The sequence below is a fragment of the Colletotrichum tamarilloi genome (assembly GCF_030869305.1).
Source record: "Colletotrichum tamarilloi strain Tom-12 chromosome Unknown Scaffold_67.1, whole genome shotgun sequence".
NCBI classification, from domain to species: domain Eukaryota; kingdom Fungi; phylum Ascomycota; class Sordariomycetes; order Glomerellales; family Glomerellaceae; genus Colletotrichum; species Colletotrichum tamarilloi.
In genome coordinates this window covers 159913-180990 of record NW_026849449.1, presented here as the reverse complement: position 1 = coordinate 180990, position 21078 = coordinate 159913, and the positions used below count along the sequence as shown (strand labels likewise).

The 21078-nt window shown below is 53.1% G+C and overlaps 5 protein-coding genes across 5 annotated transcripts; all 5 read left to right on the top strand.

Moving 5' to 3' along the window:
• Positions 1 to 6625: 6625 nt before the first annotated feature.
• On the top strand, positions 6626 to 7611 carry CTAM01_11803 (uncharacterized protein; the record flags this gene model as incomplete). Its single annotated transcript, XM_060527812.1, has 2 exons — positions 6626 to 6774; positions 6873 to 7611. 2 exons carry the CDS (start codon positions 6626 to 6628, stop codon positions 7609 to 7611), a joined length of 888 nt encoding a protein of 295 aa, XP_060377595.1.
• A 378-nt stretch (positions 7612 to 7989) lies between these two features.
• CTAM01_11802 (uncharacterized protein) lies at positions 7990 to 11883 on the top strand (the record flags this gene model as incomplete). The annotated part of the gene is made up of 1 exon (XM_060527811.1): positions 7990 to 11883. One exon carries the CDS (start codon positions 7990 to 7992, stop codon positions 11881 to 11883), a length of 3894 nt encoding a protein of 1297 aa, XP_060377594.1.
• Positions 11884 to 14104: 2221 nt separating this feature from the next.
• On the top strand, positions 14105 to 16112 carry CTAM01_11801 (integral peroxisomal membrane peroxin; the record flags this gene model as incomplete). The annotated part of the gene is made up of 2 exons (XM_060527810.1): positions 14105 to 15502; positions 15576 to 16112. The coding sequence occupies 2 exons, from the start codon at positions 14105 to 14107 to the stop codon at positions 16110 to 16112; spliced, it is 1935 nt and encodes a 644-aa protein (XP_060377593.1).
• Positions 16113 to 17702: 1590 nt separating this feature from the next.
• On the top strand, positions 17703 to 19049 carry CTAM01_11800 (uncharacterized protein; the record flags this gene model as incomplete). Its single annotated transcript, XM_060527809.1, has 3 exons — positions 17703 to 18202; positions 18375 to 18629; positions 18851 to 19049. The coding sequence occupies 3 exons, from the start codon at positions 17703 to 17705 to the stop codon at positions 19047 to 19049; spliced, it is 954 nt and encodes a 317-aa protein (XP_060377592.1).
• A 1178-nt stretch (positions 19050 to 20227) lies between these two features.
• Positions 20228 to 21054, top strand: CTAM01_11799 (uncharacterized protein; the record flags this gene model as incomplete). The annotated part of the gene is made up of 3 exons (XM_060527808.1): positions 20228 to 20278; positions 20333 to 20737; positions 20824 to 21054. The coding sequence occupies 3 exons, from the start codon at positions 20228 to 20230 to the stop codon at positions 21052 to 21054; spliced, it is 687 nt and encodes a 228-aa protein (XP_060377591.1).
• Positions 21055 to 21078: the final 24 nt, after the last annotated feature.

Here is a 21078-nt window from a genome sequence, read left to right as displayed (position 1 = left end):
GTATATTAATAAATAAAGGGATCGTTAACTTCGTAATTATTTTCTTTTTATAATATATTAATATTAAGAATAGTTTTAATTAGTAGTAGTAGTAGTAGTAATAATAGCGAGGTTAATAAAGTAGTAGTAAGTAAGTAGGTAAGTAGGTAGGTAAGTGGGTAAGTAAGTAGGTAGGTATAGGTAGCTAGGCTCCGTGGTCGGAGGCAGGGGCAGTCGTAGCCACAATTGGGGGCAGGATATCGGCAGGTGCTGGCAGGATATCATCGCCCTTCAAGAAGCGTTCGGCGATGATGTGGACGACGGGTGAAGTCTATGATGGGATTTGCGAGGTTCCACCTCACAACTGCCGTTTCATCAATTTGCTGATGAGAAGTGTAATCAGCTTATATGAGAAGCTATAGTGTAGGCCAGGTGTTTCAACACAACTCTACGTCTACGATATCAAATCAGGCCCCAGTATCCGTACTGATACGACAGTCTCAATCTGGTACCTACCAAGACAAGCAGGCTCAAACATCTAGATAGTCATCAACGTTCCTGTATGGTGCACAAGAGGCGTAGAACTCGCTAAGCATACGCTCTCACTGACTCAGACTTGCATGATGCGCAACTTGACAGGCCGATAGTGCGGCTGTAGGTATCGATGGCGCAATGCAGGCTGAGAAGCAGACGGCAAATCAGAGCATCCTTCCATCCCAAGCTAGCAATAGCTTGTATTCCCGTATAGCCTATTGCTTTGCCGCCTGGCGGTAAGAATGAGGCACATGAGCTGCTATGAATGCGAAAGTGTGGCGGGCACCCTTCCCATTACTGATTACATGCGTGGCGGACTGGGATTGGGCGCAAATGGGTATAGTGTTTGTAAGACTTGGCCCTGCAATTGGTACACTGACGTTTACGTGTTCGTATGGATACTTAGGTAAAGATGTCGAGACGTGAAATGAATCAAAAGCTTGATTGGCCTGGCGGTGATAATAAGAAGAATGCCCTACGGAGTAGATGGTCGACCTACGGATTACCTCTCCCGAGGTAGGGGCGTACGGTCTCATTAGTCATTCTGTGCCTCCAGCACCCATTCCAGAAGGTTGTTAGTGTTACAGGTAGCATAAAAACAATATGGGTTGCGGAGGCCGAATTCCGTCGTTCGGCTGTGTGTGCGTGTGTGTGACCTTGCGTTGGACAGGGCGTTAGAGAAATGCTAGAGCCTAGAGGGGACTGGTTCGCCCCAAACTTGTACAGTAGAGGCACGGGTCCCTTCAAAGTTACAGAGTTGTTCGCTTTCGCAAAAAAAGATCCTTGATTGGGCCCCATATTGTGGGATACCGATATTGAAGGGGATGCCATTCTCGGATTTGTACGACATTACGAAGTCTCGGCTACTATGGAGGGGTCCTTCCTTGCGGCCGATGAACTGCAGGAGGCCGGGCTGTCCGGACTTTCATTCCTCCACCTTTGGTTGCTTTCTGCCTCGTGATTTCTGTCATGCTTGACTATGGATGTGTAATCCATGATGTGAATGGCGTCATTTGAGTCAAGCTCTGCATGCCAGTTGTACTATTGGGGGGAATGTACGGATACGCCTCAGGGATACACGTATCTCGGTAGGTATGCACGGCTCACTCAGGTCTCAGGAACGCAAATCCAAACCACAGCCACCGATTGTTGTAGTTTGATGTCTGACAGGACCTCTACGGTCACACGGATTCCGAATACCGAACGCTCGTTGGCTGCATTGAATAGAGGCACTGCGGAGCGCGCACACTCTATCACCTAGTTGCATGAATAATGGCGGGTGCGTAAGGGTATATCGGACTGACCGTCCGCAGTAGATATTAGAGTTGCACCAGATTGTGATTGAGTCACAGAAATAGACAAGAGGGCGGATAACGGGGGAGCAATATGGTTCAGCTGGACGAAGTTGCACTGGGTTGCGCAGAGTTTTGCTACGAATACCGAGCCAGGTAGGTAGGTATCGGTATCGTGAGGCGGCTTTGAGGAGGAATGGAAAGGCTAAAGTAATGACCTGTCAAGAGAGAGTTTATGACTGTGCGGAACGGGTTATGTAGCTTAAGGACCAATGAGTAATCATTGAGACGGACAATGGGGCGCCGGAAGCAGTTTAATGTTTGAGAAGGGCCAACAATTTACGATGCAGGCAAACGGGCTACGGGAGTAAGTTGGACAGTTGGACAGATTGGGAGGATGTGTGCGTGCCTGAAGCTTGGTTTTGAGTGGTGGTGGATCGTGGAAATAAGGACGGCTATTCCGCACCCACATGAAGGCTATCCCGCACCCATACTAGGCCTATTTAAGCAAATAATAGGCTGTACGTGACTGTACGTAACTACACTACCAAAAAGCAGTCATACGTTAGGCTAGGGCGCGCCTTCTTATTATTTCTGAAAATTCGACGCGTCTTTTCTATCTAATACCTCCTTTTTTAGTTATTTTTAAAGTAGGATAAGTACTTTTTTAAGTACTAAAATATAAGCTCTAGAAAAGTATTTCCCTTGAGCAAAGACTAGCTTCTAAAGTCGTGGTTTTAACTCCAAAAAGCGCACATAAGTAGTATTATAAAAGAGGGTAAAGTAAAAAGTATAGTAGGTAGTAGAAGGTATAGTAAGTAATAGAAGGTGTAGTAGTAGAAGGTATAGCAGTAGAAGGTATGCCTTCTAATCCTCTCGAAACTACTAAAATAATAAAAATTCCGCTTTAAACGTAGCTACTACGGCGGTGTAGTTATGTATAGTTACGTATAGCCCATTATTTGCTTAAATAGGCCTAGTATGGGTGCGGGATAGCCTTCATGTGGGTGCGGAATAGCCGTCCCCGTGGAAATAGTTTCTTCATTCGGTAAGGACGTCAACAAGCATTGCAAGCATTCTGTGTTAGTTTGGTTGGTTGGGCGTTTGCGCCACCGGTGCGCCTGTGAGGTGAGTGCGCATTCAGTCCGACGCCAAGCAGGGGCCAGCAAGTATCAGTTGATTTTGCCCATGTTCCTCTGTGTGTGTGTTCGGCTCACAATCGAGGGTGAACGGCACCGGGGGGGGGGGGGCAGAAGGTCATAATATCAGGTGGTACGTATGTACTCCGTATGGCTAGAGAGGAAGCCAAAAGTCAAATTACGCTCTACTGTGATAAGATAGCCGTGGAAAGGAAAAGCACGGCGACGGGTCCGTGGTATAGATCTCTACGGCAGACGGCAGCGCATGGTTTGGTCCATGGTGCGTGCATACATTTCCGGGAAAGGGGGGTTCAAGTTGTAATTGGATCCACGGACAAGATCCCACGCGGGCCGCGGACACGGCGAGCGAGCGGTTTCGAGTGGGATAAATTATAAAAAGGCATGTTTTGAGTTGGACTACGCGGAATTATGGTCCGTCTTGGAATAGCGGCATCATCTAAGAATTTGAATCCGCAACTCTCTCGACTGAACTGCAACATGGACGAGGGAGTGGTTGGCAGGTGTCGGGTGTGTGCCACCGCCTAGTGCGTGCGCTGTACGAATATTTTGTACCACGGTTCGTATTAACATAGCTACGGAGTACCTAGAGGCTAGATGAAAGACAAGCCGAGGGTGAAAACGTGTACTTTGTATGAAGTAGTAAGGTACGCGGATCTCGGGAGCTACCCAGAGGAATAAGGTAAGCTGTACTCCGTAAGCGGGCGGGAAACAAGGTGCAAGCAAGCCAATGTTCGACGGCCCTGATCACGATGCCGATCGACCTAACGTCTCCCGGACTTTACAGGCTGATCCAATGTCCCAGTGAAAGTGCAAATGCGCCAGGAAAGTAATAGTTTGGCAGGGGGTCCGTGATGAGTCGCGTGGGACGCCGGGCGAAAATTACCAAAAATGCTCAATGGTAGACCAATGAAAGACGCTATTATGGACTGTATGACGGCGCGATATACCCATGCCCTGCCTTGCAAGTGGTGCCAAGTCACGGGTCCAGTTAGGCTGTAGAGTACGCGGAGATACGGAGTACTAGCCAGTGAGGGTCTGATTGAGTCTGAATTACGTTCTGTCAGACCGGTGGGAGAGTCATGCCCAGACTTTGCCATGCAGTCTTTTAGTCCAATGTGTTTGAGAAGAGTCGGAAGAAGATGGGTGAGGTGGCTGCGCATCGATCCGAGGCTTCGGCTTCCTCGTAAAGCCGGTTAGGTTAAGAGCGGCGGTGATGTACGTTCTCACACTCGTGTGATGAGATGAGATGAGATGAGGTGAAGTGAGGTGAGATGAGATAAGGAGGAGGTAAGCACTGAGCAGTGCAAGTGAGCGACTAGGGTGGTCATTCATATAGCATGGCACGCATGGCAAGCCGCAAGGCCAGGGTACGATTACTTACTGGTGACGATGATGGTCAATGGTAAGCTGGTAAAGTACGGACAACGGAGTATCCGTAATACACCAACTACATAATCATGGGAGCATGGCGGCCATTGGCCATAGCCTGGCAGGGGCGCGGGGCGCAGGGTGATACGGGGATTTGGCGCAAAACAGATGCCGTGCGGATTGCTCCCGTCTGCTTGGAGGCTGGAGCCCATGGAACCCATGGAGACCTGTAGCGAGCGAGCAGTGAGAGGCGAGCAGCAGGTTCGCTTTCCCCCCTCTTTAAGGGATCAATGGTGTGGTGATGGTGGTGGGTCCCCGGGTGTATGAGAGGGGGAGGGGGGGACGACTGAGAGGCTAGAGCCACGGGGATGATGGATCGATGGCAATCTTTTGTGTCTTGAAAGTTTTTCTGCCTTGCCTTCACGAGAGCGAGAAGGATGAACGGGTCCGGAGATAATCATGAAGGACTCGGAAGTCGGGGGGTGGAACATGGAAGTATGAGCCCGACGGCGTTTGAGAGCGGCGAATTGGCGTGTTTTGGGGGCCCTCGCTGAGGAGGACCCTAATGCGACGAGATGCCCAATGGTGAGGACATGTTCGGCTAATCGGATACGTGTAATACACTACGAGGCGAAGGCCACGGCCACAGTCCAATACTTTCGAGATGGATTGGGATGAGTTGGGACTCGTTGGAAGTTGAACCATCAGTGAATGACTGTGTGTAGATGTCTTTGGAGAAGCGGGCTTGGAAATGAGTGGGCGTGGCGCCGAGCTGAAGGGGAGCTTAGGTACGGAGTACGGATTCAGCCTACCGTGCCACGAGTGTAATAGGAACACTGTAGCTAAGGCTAGGCATGGGCGTACGAGTGCTCCGTACCTTCGTATGGTAAGGTATTATAACGGATACGCGGTTGAGGAGGGATGGATTGGTACGCCTTGCCGTCCGTACTTCGTACCTTAATGAGTGAGTGGGAGCCTGTGAAGCATGTACCTCTGCAGCTTCTGTGACAGGGGTACCCGCCCTTCGGAACGCTATGTCCATTTCAGAATAGGTTTTCCGATGAATGGTGGGCAGCGGCGGATGGCTCCATTGCGTGAGATTCAGGTAATCAGAGTGCGAGAAGAGAATAGTGTTTGAGAAATGGAGAGGCAGAGAGCGAGTGAGAGTGAGACCAATACCAATGCACCTAGGTACCTACCAGGAGTGATGATGAGAGTGAAGAGAGAGATGCGCGGACTTAGGATACGCGGTCAGCCATAGAAAAGTGTACGTAGTACGTACCCTGGTACCTTGTGTCAGCAACTCAAAGTGAATGGAGGAAGGTGAGGTGGCCTGGAGAAGGGTTAAGAACTTAGCAGATACGTACCGATCCCTCCAAGACGCTTGGCCGTAGGGTCGTCCAATCCCAGCCGGGTCTGAGAGAGCAATGTCTCTCTTTCCTTAAAGGCAAGCGGAGGAGCAGAAAAAAAAAGAGACAGACAATAAATCAATTTCCTGTATCCGTAAAAGGTATCCGTACGGCGCAAAGTACCCAGGCGCTGATAAACCAAAAAAGCCCCTCCCCCCAGAAACAGCTTGCATGTGCTTGACACACAACACACCTCACACACGCTCTCTCAGATTATCTATCTCACGACACATGCACACTCTAGCCCAGTCAGACGTACCTTACTCCAGCTGTCTCTAGTCTAGCTTGGTCTGGTATAAGTAGCCACCAAATGAGCACTCTGCCTACGGATACGGGTACTTCCACACGGTATGCTGGTCTTGCTTTTCTCTTCTTTAAAGTATTCATCATTCTTCTCGGCCCATCCTCATTCCACTTGTCTTGCTACACACTCCTGCTTAGACACCGTACACCCATCTCCCTCCCCCCTATGAGTATTCATTCGTAGGGATAATTTGGACACCTCGCTTGTTGTACAGAAAGTAGGATCGTTCTTTCTCTCTCTCTTCGGTTGGCACGGGCTCTGGCTGATTGCCAATACCTCAGAGGATCAGTAGAACAGCAAGCAAGTCAGGTACGTACTTGGCGCTGAGCGGTTCCCATTGCTTTACCTTGCCTTACCGGGTACCTATCTACCCAGTAAGGTATTGTACGCAGTCTCTCCCTTTACCCTCACTTTGCCTTACAGTCCTTACCTACATTACCCTACCTTACCTTTACTCCCCGGTCTGGTTGGTCCTTCCTCACCTTGTCTATGATGGCATGATAAGACTCGAGAGGAAGCAACGGGCGGCAGAGGCGCACCTGTCATTCTACGTTAGCTGGCGGTTATTATGTAGTAGTAATGCCGTTCATTGGCAGGCCCAACAGCATTTGCTCTTTCCCAAAACAATGGACTAATTTCCCTCCTTCCTTTCTTTCCACTCCTTGCCCTTCCATACCTGCCCTCCCCATATCCGTACCTTCCCATCCTTTACCTCGCCTCACCTCGAGGTACCTACCTAGGTACTATTCACCTTACCTTACCTTGCCTGTCTTTCTTTACCTTGACCCATCTTACCCAACATATTTGTCCGTCATTCATCTTCCAGATCCATCCATCACCAGTCATCGCTGGTCACCTTCGCCTTCACCTTCACAGTCACTCGCTGTTTGCATCTTCCTTCTTACCCTTTGTTGTTTGTCATCCTTCTACCGCCTTCTTACCGACCACGCGCCCTCGTTTCTTTCATCTTTTCTTCACCTCCCATACACCCAAACTCTGCGCCTTCCCACACCCCCCGGTCCAAACGACTTCACCTTTCCAAGTGGCAAGTACTGGCGCCCTTGACAGCTCCCAGTTCTATTTTCGATCACCACCATACCGATAGACGAGGGGTCCCGCATCTCTGCATCTGGGATCTGGATCTAATTCATTTTCACTCTATTTCTGCCTGGCAACTTATCCTAACCGGGACCGAGCAGGTGTCCGTACGAACTATCCATACAGGCAATCCCAATAGGCAGACGTCGTTGACTTGCCACCTACACAACACCACCCACGACCGGACTTCTCGCTACCACCGCCGCACCTGCCTACGCTGCCTGCCTACCAACGCCAAAGTCCCTTTCATCTTGACGACTACACACCGAGCGAGGCCCCATCACCTTTTTTTCTCTTTGCCTTTTGTCGACTCTTCATCTCACGATTCCCTTTGTCTCAGAGTCGTCTTCGAGTCTCATCGCCCGAACCCTCTGCGGCATACTGCTTTACGGATCACCTCCTTGCTGCCGTTGCAAAGGATATCGCATCCGTCTGCAAGCTCTAGTCAAGAGTTCCACCCTGACTAAGTGACTAATCATCGACATTATCCGTCCTTCGTTTTGCGGATTACGAATCGCATAGGAAAACTCTCTGGGTAGACTACTTCATTGTGGTCACTGAGTGGATAATACTCCATTCGACCCTACTCACACAGAGGTACTGACATGACCGATATACCACCTTCTTCTTGCGTAATGCCGTTGACCCGCAGGGTTGATATATCTTGAAATGCAGTATCTAATGCCATGTTTGAAATAGGTTCTTGTAGTGGCCGAGTCTCGGGCATGGGTCGTCCAAACTGAGTCAGTCGGTCAACCTACTATCAGCAGAGACCTTGATTGAAACTTCTGCCGAGCGGACGAGACAGACACTCATCCTCGTACAGCAAACTCCATCTTGTGGTCATGGCGAGTATCTCATCTTCCACTGCGACCATATCGCAAAATGGTCAATCGGATCTAGACCAAGACCGTAAACGCTGGTTTGCAGAGTTCGAAGCGCTCAAAGCCCGCTTTGAGGCTGAAAAGGAGAATATAAACGCCAAATTCACCCAGCAGCAGCGTGACGCCTGCCACGATCTCGACGAGGAGGCCCGCTTCGCCGACACGTTAAATTTGCCACAAAAAGCTCGCGAGCTTCTTCAAAAGTATCAGCACGAACTCCGATCCCATCGATATGCCGCCTGTCAGCAAAGGCGTGATGTCGAGGAAAAGGACCGCGCAAGACGCGAAGCAGACGCTCTTCGAGAACATCACATAGGTTTCCCCGTGCCCGGCAACTACTCTATACGCAACACCGGTTATCCCCCAAACGCTGGCATGCTGGGACGTACGCCAACAAACCCGTCGGCTCAGATTGTTGGCGCGCGCGTTGGTCCAGCTGGGCGCGGCTCGCCTTCAACCATGCCGATGAGCACACCTCCCCAGCAGGCACGTCAGCCCCTACCACAAGGCCCCATGGTGCCAAATCAGCCTATTCAGCAGCGGCCGACAAACGGAATGCCCGGCCACGGCAGCTCGGCCCCGATGCCGTCTCAACTCGACCACCAAAGTCGTCAGTCACAGCAGGTCAACCAGGGCCACCCAACTCAAGGACAGGCCTGGATTCACCATAACCAACCTGGCCAGCAGCAGGTCTCACCTCGAACTTCAGCCTTGTATCACCCGAATCGGCCAGTCAACAACCCGGTGACAAACGGTGCCCCTCGGGTGCTTCCTTCGCAACCACATGTTCCTACATTGGGTAGCAATCATTACGGCCCTCCGAGAGCCGGGTCTGGACAGCCTGTCAATGGCACTCAGCACAACCTAGCTGATCGTAGTAACCGGGTACCTCTGCCGCCCATGAATGCTGGCCCCATGGGTTCTCGCGTGGATAGACTACAGGCGGGTGATGGGAGAAACTTTGCGCAAGGCGCCATGTTACGAGCGGAAGATGGGTTGAGACATTCTGTAGACTCCCACTCTGACCGCCATAAGATGGCCAAGAGGAAGTCGGATGCCAGCGACATGTCATCTAGAGATGCAGATCCGAAGCGCGCAAGAACTGATACGCCACAGTCAATAGCTCCCAGGACGATCACCTTTGCCGAAGTTTACCAGGACGGCAAAGCGGAATACAAGCACAACATCGTCAAATTTGAGGACGTTTTCTATATTCTGCGATGCGACGAACACGGTGTGCATTTCAAGCAGAATGCACTCGCAGCGGCAGCCAAGCACCTCCACGGCGCTTCCCATGGTCATCAGAAGAAGGAGCACAAGTTGGCGGTCGAAACTATCGGATTCCACGTCGTGGATTGTACGGAGGAGCTCGCTGTAATGAACAACGAATGTGTCCGCCTTGCTTTCGAAAATGGTTACAAGCCCCTGAACCAGCTGCACGGCCCGAAATCTGGTGGCAAACGACAATCGGCCGCTCACACGATGGCTCCTGTCAGGGACCCTTCAGTTTCCGATTCATCATTCCAGGCGACCCCCAATAGCGCGGGACCTTACCAAACGAAGTTGGAATCGAGATCACAGGAGGAGAAGCAGCAACGTGGTGGGGATCACATTATGAATCCAATTCCGGGTGATATTTACCACGCAAAATGGCCAAGGAGCAACAAGCTCTACATTGTTATGATACTGGGCTGGACATCCTTGAAGATGTGCGGATGGGATGGCTGGCTCAGCGACACACAGCTTTGCGATAAGAAGATCAGGCCTACGTGCTATACGTACAATGACGAAGGAATTGGTGGCTGGGCGCCTGGTTACGGAGATGGCGAGCCGCGTGAGTTGGATAGGGATGTCCCCGTTCTGTGGTTTGAAAAGAATGGCAACACCAGATTGGGTTGGCTTGGCGTTAAATTCATTCTGAAGCCTTTGCTGCTTGACGACCCTGACCGATCCACCGATCCCTTGGACCCGGCCAACAACGCGAGAAAGAAGTATGCTGAGATCCGTGGGTACGACTCGTTCGAGGCCATGCTGGCCCATGTGCAGGCAAGTCAATCACCGGCAGGAGCAGAATTGGAGTCGACGACAGAGACGGCGACGACGGGGACAATTCCCGCGAAGCTGCCGTCGTTTGCTTCGGCATCGGACTCGGACCCTGTACCCGATGTTGACATGTACGACTTTGGCGACAATCCTCCTCCAGCTGACGATTCGGATGACGAAGACTACGTGGAACCGAAGCGCCGAAATGGCCAGGATTCAGATGACGACATGGCGGATATCGACGAGGGCCCAACTACGCCTCAGCAGCCTCTCAGGCGGAGCACTCAGGAGGTGCGGCCTACGTCGCGGCTGAGCGAGAATGGTTGGATGACGGGGAGATCTGGAGCTGCTGCTGGCACTCGTCTGTCGGCCAAGAAAGAGAAGACGGTGGTCGATGGGGATGATGTGGCAATGGACGATGCTGTCCAAGTAACGCCGTCCAAGGATCAAACCGATAGCAAGGAGAACGCGACACCCGTCACTGCGAACACCAATGGAGGACGTGTTGCGGTCGCCCTGGGAACCCCCGCAACACCTCAGTCAGCATCCGCAGAGATTGCTGTGAACGGGCCGACCTCATTTCCCAATTCCGCTCCTCAACCTGATGGCAGCGCGCCTGTGAGCACCGTATCACCAGGCTCGAGCCAGACGACGGTTATATCGGCAACTGAGCGGCCTGCACTTACTGAGATTGCGGGGAGTAAAGCTTCTCAGAGACCAAATGCTCAAGATAGCGCGCATCCGGCGGTAGAGGATGCAAAGCCCCGGCAAGACAGCGAGAACCAGTCTCCGATGGACCAAGCATCAATGGCAAGCTTGGCCCAGAGCGCGATGAAGGCTGCTTCCAAATCGCCAAACCTCAACAAGGAAGTTCCCCGTGTAAGCCCCAAGCTGCAAATTGCAGACTTGGTCAACGACACAGCCGGCTCTGAAAATGCAGCCCGTCGGCCTCTACCATCCAAGTCGTCCCCAGGCGTTATTGAGCCAGCGCCACTCCGACACCCATTGCCTCAGAAGCCCAGTCAAGGTGTTCATCTCGACCAAATGACGAGGGCTAGCCAGCAGCCTTCGCCCGCACTTTCGACGAAGAGTATCAAAGAGGCACCGTCGCCGGCGTTGAACGGCCCGTTTCCTCAGCCTCCGCGGAGCGCTAGCGCGGCCAGCGGCGAGAGCGCTGCTCGCCGACCTGATCCTCGCATGAGCATCGCGAGCATGAGCAGCAGCAGTGCTCACGATGACCAGGAACGAGGGGCGATCAAGCAGACGGTGGTCATCAGCACGAGCAACGGCACTGCGTCGGGTAGTAGCACTCCCAAGGTGTTGACGCACGCCAGCTTGGTCAACAGTGAGCAGTGGCGTGCAGTTCGGGCATCGGAGTCACCTCGGGTCACACCTGCGGCGCTTCAATCGCCTCTCATCGACCGAAGTGCAGCGGCATCTCCTGCTCTAGGAGGCAAGAGAGATGTCGAGAACTTTATCGACGTGTCAGAGTTTCACCAGGGCAGTCAGCACTGGGTGCAGCCGGGAAAATTCCTGCGCTTCCACGCCGAGGACGAATCGAGCAGCATCGTGCGAAGCAAGCAAGAAGACGGCATGGAGGCCGTTGTGGATGCTAGTCTGGTCAAGGCAGCAAAGATGGCGGGAACGACTGTACAGTTGGAGCTCAAGACGGAGAAGGGCGAGAAGGTTGAGCAGAAGCTGGTGTTTGAGGCCAACTCGTTGACGGGCAGCCAACGCGGAGCAAAGCTTCAAGCGACCAAGTTCTACAAATGGCTGTCGGGAAAGAATCCAGACATGCAGCACCTGTATTGAAATGAGATACTACTGCGGTTGAGGAATCCAATGGCGGTCGGTGTTGCGTATGACCGACTAAACGGCGTCATGGGGTTTAGGCTCTTGGTTTGGTTTTTTTTTTCCCCTTCTCTTTTCTCATTGACCGTGAACCGCAATACGGGCTCGGTTATCGGCTGTTAGACTGGCTTTCGCAAGAGATATGGGATATCCTGAGGCGGAAAGCGATGCTGCTTAATCGCTCGGTATAGTGATTCGGGAGTTTTGGCACAAGGAAAACGTTGGGGATTGTTAGTTATGGGAGAACTTTCCGCTGGTATTGAGACGGAGATGTGTTGTTAGCTGAGCGGTATCAGGCGCATGCCTGCTTGATTGAGAATTATAGCACAAATTGATATTACATTGTTGAAAACACGTATGAGGGAGAATTTCAAGAACGTGGTACCGTAGTTTGTGAGTGAAGATGGTGGCAATGAGATTGGGATGTTGATCCGCAGTTCAGTTGGGAGGTTACCTTAAGTATCGGCCATTTGTTATCCGGACTTGAGTCTTGCACTAGAACCCATCATGCATGCTCACGACTATCCATGCGGGATGAGTTGCAGCTGGGATGAATAGTGGATCAGTAGCTTGCCTCCCTTGTGTTACCCGGGGATGGATGAATGGAGGAGGGATGGGAGCTTGGGGCGTCTACGGTCTGGGTTGTGAATTTGCATGTGATTGCCGGGGTTGAAGTGAGAGGGCTCAAGTGAGATGTGAGAGGTGGTGAGTGAGAGGCTGGGTGAGATGGAACTGAGTGTGAGCCTGAGCACCGGCCGGAGCTATGCGAAGTACTGCGGGAGGTACCCCAAATATCAGCAGGCACGTGGACGATGACCAGTCGCACCTTACCGGCTTAAGGCAGGTAGGTACCTCAGCCATGGATGGAGCAGCTCCAGCTGGATGCAGCAGCGTAGCTCTCGTCGCAATTCTTCAGCGCTCAACTCAACTTTGCCCGGCTTGATCCATTTCTCGATTCTTTTCTCCTTGTACAACTACTCTCCTATTTCACTTCGCCCTCCTCTATCCCATCTCTGGCTGCAAATCAACAGGCCAGGCAGTCCGATGCCGATGCCGCGACGGACACTCTAATGTGCGACCAGCGAGCCACTGCGACGACCTGATCCACGACTACCTTGCTCGACTACCGTACCTTACGAGTCTACGACTGCCCGCCTGCGACCGAAACCGATGACGACGTTGCTATCCACAGAGTCAGACAATTGCGATCGAATTCGGCTTTAGGAGGATATGCGCATGCCATTGCAGAAAGCCTCGTTCCCTCCGTTCCTCTAACCCTCTTCTTCAACCATCCTGCGACAACCACCGCTGTGCCCTTTCGCTAGCGAATCCCCCCAACCGCCAATACTTGATCCGAGTCGAATCTTGCATTCTACAACCATCGAGCACGACAACGAAGACAAGAAAGACGCGCAGAAGCCGCAGCGGCCCCGAAAGTCTGCGGAAGCAGTGGAGGACCAAAGACATTGATGGCTGCCTTTGTGAGAGAAGAGACCCTCCCCGAATCACCCCCACCCCCGACCCTCGCCCACCACATCCTTGCCCTGTAGTCTGTTCGTCATTACGGAGCAGCCTGCGGATACCCAGACCTTGAAGCGCACCGGCTCCGCCCTGTTCCGCCGTGGCCGAAAAGAGTGACAGCGAAACGGAGGCGGGCATGTTTGAATGTCTACCTCCCGATTTTGTCTATCTGGCCTTGTTCATGACAGTAACGCTAAGCTGAGCTGAGCTGAGCTGGACTGAGCTTGGGACAGCTGGTGGGAGCAGATGGCACACAGACAAGACTGAAAGAAAAGACACGGTCACGCCCGTCACGGAACTACCCCGGTTGTCTCTTGTGTGTCTCTCTCTGTCTGTGTCTTTCTGCTCAGCTGCCACTTGCGCTTTGGCATCCTTCAACGCATCAGCCACGTCATAACCTTTCCGCTCGTCTATCCTCTCTATCCGTACACTTTGCCTTCTACCTCTCGTTTCTCCTTTCCCACCCAACCTTATCACGCATCGCATTCCACCCCAAATGGCATCCAGTCTGCACACCTCATCCCCCCTCCGGCCTCACTGACGGGCGGCTTGCCACGGCTGCATCCATTTACCTACCCACCTACGCATCCATTCTTTGCATAACCCACAGCCAGGCTAACCATTCCGTCACCTGCTGCAGGATACGCCCTGGCTAGTCCACATGTCGACCCCAAAGGCCCACCGCGGCGCCGATGCCGACTCCGGAAACGATCCCTCCCAGGGCTCCGGCTTCGACGGCAACCCCTCCGGCGCGCCGCCCACCTACGCGACCTTCTCCCCCGTCACCCTCGCCGCGACCACTCCAAGCCGATCCTCCCGTCAGTCCACCATCATCGTCCATCAGAAATCTCCCCTCCTCCTAGCCACGCCGCCACAGATCACCCGCGCATTAGCATACTCGCATCCCTTTCTCCTGCCCCTCAATAAGCTTGCCGGGCTGTTGACATGGACGACTGACGATCCGTGGGAGAGCTTCCTCCTGCTGGCATCCTTCTGGGCCATTGTCCTCTATGGCGACGTCGTTGTGCGTATGGCGGGGCCGATCGTCGTTGTCCTGACATTGATACTGGGGATGTATGGCAGACGCTTCAGTCCGCTGAGCAGTAGTGGGTGGACAGAGCCAGCTTCCAAGGACCCTGGCGGCGCGCAGAACACCGGAGGAGGTGCAGCCGCGGGCAAGGCACAGAAGTCGGCACCCAAGAGCAGCACAACTACGAATACAACAAAGGGTCACCAACGAGGCGAATCAGAGGCAACGAACACAAGGCACCAAAAGACACTGGACGAGATTGTCGAGACACTGAAGGAGTTCACTGGGCGATGTAACCTCTTGCTGGAGCCGCTTCTCGAATTGACCGACTTTCTGAGCACTCAACGAACCCCTACGTCTGCCACAACACGACCAGCCTTGACGACGCTGTTCGTGCGCATCCTGTTCTGTACGCCTTTCTGGATGGCCTTGACGCTCCCACCATTACGCATCATCACAACTCGACGAGTGGCTCTGCTTTTCGGCACCCTGGTGCTTACATGGCATGCTAGATTCCTGCGAGTCGCCCGGACGCTGTTATGGCGCAGCGCCACAATCCGAAGGACGGCAGCCTTAGTCACGGGCTTAACATTTGAGAAGCCTGTCAAGGCCGTTCCTGTCCAGATCACCGCGGCAGAGAATGGCAAAGTGCAGGCCAAGCCGGCAGCATCGGAGCTCACCAAGGCGCTGCGCAAGCAGTCTCACAGGCATGGCAACAATGCCACGAGCAAGGATGCAGGTGTCAAGTTCACCTTTATTATATACGAGAACCAGCGACGATGGGTGGGCTTGGGCTGGACACAGAGCATGTTTGCCTACGAACGGTCGGCATGGACTGATGAACATAACAACCCTGTGCCGTCACGAGACACGTTTGAGCTGCCCGAGGTGGAGGATGGTAGTAATATGCGCTGGCGGTGGGTGGAAAGGAGCAAGTGGAGGGTTGACGGGGTCCCAGACGACGGAACTGAGCCCATTGACTATGACGGGGAACCTGGGAAGAATGGATGGATCTACTACGACAACAAGGTGAGCGAGCTCTGACTATTGTAGCTGAGTGAGTGCTGGAGTGTATGTGATGTGACTAACACATGCCGGTCAGTGGCAAAACGGACGCCGCGGCTCGGACGGATGGGGGCGTTGGACACGGCGGAGAAAGTGGTACCGCGACGCCGAGCTGGTGGAGGTTTCGGAGGACGAAATGGCACACGAACTGGACGCCTCACAAGCACCGAGCTCTGCCCGGCCGGGCTCGCCCACAACAGGTCCCCCGGGTCCCGCCTTGACGACGCAGAGGTACAGCACGCTCGAAGAAAAGATGGTTTCCCCTACACACTCGGCGCAAGACCTGACCCTATCAGATAAGGACCTGGAAAGAGAAAAGGACGACACGGCTTCCACTCTCTCGACGAGCTCGGGCGGACGATCATTTTTCAAAGCGCCGTCATTACGACGAAAGGTGACGGATAAGAGCGTCGCCAGCAAAGCCGACAAGGAGCAGGACCGCAGTCGTAGGGCGAGCGAGGCCAAGAGCGAAGAGGAAGCTGCGGCGCTGGGACTCAAGTTGAACCTCGCTTTACAGGGTAAGGAGGGTGGGCAATGGGGAATCGGCGATGAGGCCAGAATGAGTTTGGAGTAAATGGGCGACGACGTCCCCCGGGTTGGCTCAGAATTACGAATGAGTCTTAGTTACTATTGATTCCTGATTGGGACGGCAAGGTACTATACGCTGCGGTACGGTACGGTACGGTACGGCATACTGCACGGGAGGGGTTGGGCATGGACGCGGCGTTTGTCGGCTGTAGAGTATTCATGATTCGACAAGGGAAGAAGAGTACTTGATGTATGATTTGGGGCGATGAGACAGAAAACACACACGTGTTGTATGTGTGTGTGTATGTGTTTGCAAGTCTACAAGGCATGGCAGGCCGCAGGCTGCAGCAAGTCACTCACTCACTCACCCACTCTTTTTGGCTTTGACATGTGGTTTGGTTTGATGGGAAGGCGGATGTGCTTCCTATGGGCAAGGTACCTTGCTGCTTGCGCACGGGTGTGACCACAAATATGCGTGATGAAGTGTGTGTTATGTGTTTGTCCATCACTCTGCCTTGGGATGGTTAGGTTATCCGTACTGGTCAGTGGTCACTGGATGGGTGAATATGCGCGTGGTGTCGGCTGGACTGGCGGGAACGAGAAGAGTCCAAAGAGGGCGAACGACGATGAGTGGTGCGCAGGCGAGCTGGGCATCGAGACACGGGGTCTTGCGGGTCCGGGGTAACGGGCCTTTGCTGCGGGGGGTCCGAGAAGGGCAACTTTGCCTAGTACCTGACTGGTGGGAGGTCCAGGCCTTGGGGGGTGGAGGGGCAGGGCAGAAATAAATAGGTAAGAATAGTGTAAGAGGTGCCTCAATAGGTAGGCAGTGAATAGGTAGGGATGAAGGGGAAAAGGGCTGAGGGGGCACGGCACGGGGGGTGGATGGATGATGTGAGATGGAGGGCTCAGGTGCGACGCGGACGGGAATGGTGACGGGGTCAGGTGGTCCGTCGCATGTCGGAAGAAAGGGAGGCCACACAAACCTTTGAAAGGGAGAGAGAGATAGTACCGGTACCTAGGGCCTAGGCAATGCTGGGTAAATATCCGTAGACTTGTGTAGAATTGTAGGTAAGTAGCTGGTAGATAGGCTGGTAGACTTGTGTGAGAGACAGGAGGAGCCAGCTGAAAAACACAAGAAAAAGGGATACACAGCCCAATGACACCAAGTATCTAATTAAGGGGTTCACGCACATAATTCCGTGATGCCTAAAGTTTCTTGGGGGTTGGAATTTGTCAACGTGTTGTTCCTTGGTTCGTCCACACCCAATTCAAGCTTGTCTCTTTTCTTCTTCATCACTCAACTTTCTTGAACTGAGTTTCTTACACATATTCTCCTCGTCGGGTTGTGCTTCTGATTCTACCTCTGCTTCTTCTACATCTTGTTGCAGTTATTCACTCGTCGCCGACTTTACGCAAACCCATTGTTGAGTATTATCGAGCACCTATACTCCATCTAATTACCGATCACTCCTCCAAAACTCCAAATTCTACAGGGTAGTTGGAAACGGCGGGCAACTCGCATGTCTACACTGCGTATCCCAACGCTGTTAACCTCGGCACAATCGAACCGGATTGAGCTCATCAGCCTACGTCTACGCCCACATACTACGCATCCACGGTCGCGATACCGATCCCGATGGAAGCCGCATCTCGCCTCGCCTTGATGGCCATCGTCACCCGGGCAGGAAGCCCGCAACAGCAGCTACGGCAACATCTACAGCAGCAGCGCGTGCCAAAGCAGCATCAACAGCAGCAACGAGACGAAAAGGCGGCGTGGAAACATCTTCACCATCCGCTGGTAACAGTCGTCGAGTATGACGTTGAAGCGCAGGCGGGTCTGGGTGCAAGAGAAGCAGCAGCAGCAGCAGGGGAGGGGAAGAGAATGTTGGGGAACCTGGGCCACCACCACTACCACCACCAGCAGCGTTCCTCGGGACGGGGACGTCGGGGGAGCGCGGGGAGTTCGAGCTCGCGGTCGAGTGACGGGGAGAACGGTGCGATGGCTGCGCGAGGTGGATTGGAGGCCGTTGCGTGGTGGATTCTGATGGGGTTGGAGTTGTGTGTCGTTGGCGGCGTTGAGGGCTGGATCATTTACATGGTCTACAATGCCGGCGGTGATTTTGCGATTTGGAACTGGTGAGTATTCTCTCTTCTTCTTTTTCTCCATTCTCATTCTCCCCACGAAGCATCGAGTATCATTCGGGGAGCATCGAGTACATGTCACCCAGGGAGGGTTGGATCTCGATGGAGTCTTGATCTCGTGTCATACAAACAAATCAGGCATAGCTAACGATGACGGCACCCGCAGGTTATCCCAGTTCGCGTCGCCTGCCCTGATGATCCTCCTCAGCGTCTCCCTCTCGGCGGCCCTGCTACGCGGGGTCGGCTGTCTGAACAGGCTTGGGGATTTGGGGTTCCAGGCGGCCGGTCTGGTGCTGGCCACGTTTTGCGCCGTCGTAGTGTGCGCTGGTGTGAGTGGTGTTGAGGAGGGGCAGGGGGATAACGGCGACAGGTTGGAGAAGAAGGGGGTGCGGGTCGTCGTCGGGTTGGCTGTCAAGATGTGGTGAGTAATTCGTTGCCCTTTTTTTTTGTCTTTCTTTTTTTTTCTTTTTCTGTCATTCTCTTATCCCATCACGTGTTGCTTTACGACAATATCTCTGGCTGGTCCGGATCAGTCCGTTGGGAGAAAAGGGATACCTACATGTAGGGATGCATGTAGTTTTGGCCTTGGCTTGGCTCAACACCAGAACCGACATGATGGACTAACGAATTGGGTTTCGCTAGGTTCCTCTTCTTCATTGGCTTCCTGTGTGCCGTGTTCCAGTGGTACAGCGAAGACCGGCAGAGGACAACAACATCTACGACGAACCAGACGCCGCTACTACCAAAGAAGGGGAAGAAGAAGGAGAGGGGCTACGGCACTACCACGGGCGGATTGGCGACCGTCGACGAGACGGTTGAGGGGTTTGTGAGCGACCTATGAGAGGAGCGCGGATGGTCTTCTCCCCTTTTTGCCATTACTGATGATGAATTCTTTTTTCACGAAGAGCATATGCATGATGAGCGCGCGCTCGCGCGCCTACACTACAACTGAGTTCCGCGACATTCCGATACCCCCTTTTTACCCGGTTCCTTTTCATCCGGCCGTGGTACTTCTGCTTTAGCCTACGAGCGGCAACTGCTGTCGTCCTAGATACTGCAATTCTACTGTACTAGAATAGCCTTTTCTTTCGTGTCACTGTCATATATAGCTAGCCTTTTTCTTTGTCAACCTGGTGAGATGAGATTACTCGTATCCATCTTACTGGCTGCTTCGCCGGTTACCTCTGCTCGGCATCAATTGATGTAGGACAGATTATCCCACCCGAATGATAGCTACCTTATGCTGCCGTGATTCGATCGCGTTTGATGCCACGACACATTTACATGTGATAGCTAGCCATGCGACAGCCAGCCAGCTCGTCGGTACCAGCGATTGCACTGCATGCGCATCTATACCAATGAGTATAGTAAGCTCACATCTATGTGGCGCGTTGGTACTGGACCACACTCTTTCGCCGATTTTGGCTTTAGTGATGATTGAGGCTCTCGGAAACTTGATACCTGGGCATCGCTGCTCCTTGGGGAGACGAAACGGCAACTTTGAGTTTAATCGGACGGCAGGGCTCGATTTCGCCGCCGGCGCTTCAAGGGCGATGGAAATAATACTTTTACTGTGTTTCTCGTTTCGTCGGGTTGTATTCCGCCTGCCGAACTCGGTAGTGTTTTCATCATCTCATGATAGCTTTATGGGTCTACGGATTGCTGCCTCTCTGCTCATGAAGCCGTCCATGAAGGTTGCTCGCTCTCCTTCTTGGCTTTTAGTAGACTGCAGTTTGCGGTATCGGTTGAATTAGTTTCCCGAGTCGGCTTCCAAGTTGTCAGTCGCGGACCAGCAGGTGGTGGTTCGGCAGAGCATTACTGGTTATCGAGTTTAATCTCGTCTGATGATGTTGCCCAAACAATCAAGACGACGTGAGCAACGACCAGCCCCTGACCTTAACGCTACCCCTCTTCGAAACAACGACGTTGATCCTGCCGACTTCAGAAATATGCTCCCCGCGTTAGATAGTCAGTTTAGGGCAAACTTGTCTCCTCCTGACCAGCTCCATCGCATACAGCATGTTGATCTCACTGTCCGTCTCGTTCCCATGGGCCGTCCTGGTCACCGTGGTATGACTCATTGTGCGTGTATCTGGAATACAACGACTAACACTCTCTCGATAGGCATGGGCCTTTGGCCAAGACGCCCCAAGCCCCGGCGCGCCCATCCCGGGCTACGGCATCTTCATCCCACGATGGGAAGTCCCTTCGCCCGACGGCAGCGGCAAGACGCTCTCCTTTCGAGGCACGGTCGAAGAAGTAGCGACCCAGATGCGCGACATGCACCCGAGCTTCGACATTGACGACGAGTTTGGCAAGATTGCCATGCCGGCTATCGGGAAGCGGACCACCTTTGAGGATAATGACCAAACACTGTGCCACAACTTCAGGGAAGGCAATAGAACGGCTGCACATGTCAGTATCGATGAACTGAGGACCGTTCAGGGGAAGCCTGAGAACGGGGCCGGGCCTGCGAACTGCGGACGGGTTAGTTGTCGGAACGGCACCGCTATCTGGTGGTGCAATGATGTGAGTATCTTGCTTTCCCCTTCTTTGAGGACCTTGTTAGGGTTGGCCTAGCATGATGAAGTGTCTGATACGTTTGTTCGATGCAGGCCAAGAGCACCAAGCAGATAGATTCGTTTGGCGACATTGCCGACGGCGCTCAGCGCGTCTTGTCAAAGTGCAAGGACAAGCTGGATGCCAATCAAGGGCAAGGTATGACTGTCAGCGGTCAGGCTTTCCACAAGGATAGTTGGAATGTTGTTGTCCGAGGCGGAGACAACTGCGATGATGCAGGTGTTATGATGAATCCCAAAGGCTCTCGGAGGCTTTCCAAGGCGTAAGCGCCTTGAAAACAGCCGCAGTGT